General features: G+C 55.9%; 1 protein-coding gene across 2 annotated transcripts in view; it reads right to left on the bottom strand.

Moving 5' to 3' along the window:
* Window positions 1–238: 238 nt before the first annotated feature.
* The window catches only part of IFI30 (interferon, gamma-inducible protein 30), a 5,051-nt gene continuing 3,653 nt past the window's right edge, over window positions 239–1,636 (bottom strand). Inside the window, exons 5-7 of one of the 2 annotated variants that reach the window (XM_011990203.1) lie at window positions 1,067–1,219; window positions 593–650; window positions 239–506 (exon numbers count right to left, since the gene is read on the bottom strand). In XM_011990203.1, the coding sequence (XP_011845593.1) occupies window positions 259–506; window positions 593–650; window positions 1,067–1,219 (459 nt within the window). In that variant the 3' untranslated portion in view covers window positions 239–258. Of the gene's footprint in view, window positions 513–592; window positions 651–1,066; window positions 1,220–1,636 lie in introns of both variants that reach the window. The other variant, XM_011990213.1, reaches the window with a different exon arrangement.

The following is a 1,636-nucleotide window of genomic DNA, read 5'->3' as shown; positions in this document are numbered from 1 at the left end:
TTTGAGACGGAGTTTTGCTCTTGTCGCCCAGGCTGGCGTGCAGTGGTGCAATCTCGGCTCACTGCAACCTCTGCCTGCTAGGTTCAAGCAATTCTCCTGCCTCAGCCTCCCGAGTAGCTGGGATTACAGGCATCCACCACCATGCCCAGCTAGTTTTTCTATTTTCAGTAGAGAGGGGGTTTCGCCAGGCCTGGGGAAGGGGGAATGGCTGACTTATCAAATTAATCACACCATCCAGAAGGGTTTATTAAACTAGTTTTACTTTAGCACCGTTCTTAGTGGAGCAAGATTCGTGATTATGGGGTGGAATTTTGTGTATCTGGTCTTCATGGGATGCATAGAAATTTTCCAGTTGGTGAGAAGCAGGTGCTGAGGGTCCGGATCAGAAAAAAAGGCAGGAGGCCGGGTTCTCGCTTGCCTTGCATCAGCTCTCCACAGCGCACCGGCCATCACTTGAAGCAGACACCCCTGAGGGAGCGGGTTGAGGAAGGGCAGATATCCGGCTTCTTGCCCTGGAGGGGAAGGCCACAAGTTGGAGTCCTGGAAGCAGACCCTACCCCCACCACTTGAATCCCACTGCTCCCCTCCCAGCTTACCTGGTACAACTGGCAGACGAGGGTCAGGAGCTGGCTCTGATCTTCCAAGGGTTTCTGCACAAAGCAAGACAGAGGTCACACACTCCCAGCAGCTACCCCAACCCATGCACCCTGGTTCCAGCCCAGAAAGGGCCGCACTGTTCCCAAGTCTGGCCCCCGCCTCCCGCCTCGCAAATCAGTGGCACACCTGTCCCAGCGGGGGTGGGTATCAATGTTTACTACTTCGAATTAATACATACATTTTTTTGCCTGATGGACTCCTACTCACTTTTCAAAACTCCAGCCCCAATGCCCCTTTTCCATATGCAAAGCCATCAAGTTTTGCTCGTCGCCCAGGCTGGAGTGCAGTGGCGCGATCTCGGCTCACTGCAACCTCTGCCTGGGCTCCTTTATCCCTGGTCCCTCTGTCTGGCCCATCCCTGACTCCATGGGACTATGAGTGTCAAGCTGAGGGCTAAAAAGATTCTTACCCCATTGACGGTGACCCAGGGCACATATTCGTGCGGTGGCTGAAGAGCATCTGTCCGCTGGGCATTCGCGTGCATGAGCTGCATGCCGCGGTCCCCCGTTGCACACTCCATGATAGTGTCTGGCGACAGCCCTGGGGCGTAGAGCTGCAGGCACTGGGTGGGTGGGGAGCAGGGGGTTGCCTCAGCTTCCTCCCCGTTATCTCAACGGTCCCCCCACCAGCCCTGAGTCAAGCCTGTTTCGTCACTGAGAAGAGGGTTGGCTTCACAGCGATGCGACAATGCCCACAAACAGCAGACGCTGAATACATGCTTGAGTGGAGGCCCCTGAGTCAGGGCTGAGGCTGCTCCTGCCTCCTAGCTCCCTTGTTTTCATCCCTAAGACCAGACCCCACTGTCTCTGACCCCCATGGTATCTCACTTTACTCAGGGCCTCCACACAGGCTGATCCCTCTGCCAGGAACACCCTTCCTCCTCCGTCCACTGTGTCTCCTCAGTGCCCTCTCCTCCTTGCCACTCTCTCAGCCCTGATCTAACCCTGCAGGACTAGGGTATCGCTAGGTGAGGCCTCTT

Source organism: Mandrillus leucophaeus, unplaced genomic scaffold (genome assembly GCF_000951045.1).
Source record: "Mandrillus leucophaeus isolate KB7577 unplaced genomic scaffold, Mleu.le_1.0 Scaffold11, whole genome shotgun sequence".
NCBI classification, from domain to species: domain Eukaryota; kingdom Metazoa; phylum Chordata; class Mammalia; order Primates; family Cercopithecidae; genus Mandrillus; species Mandrillus leucophaeus.
This window is presented reverse-complemented; position numbering and strand designations above follow the sequence as displayed.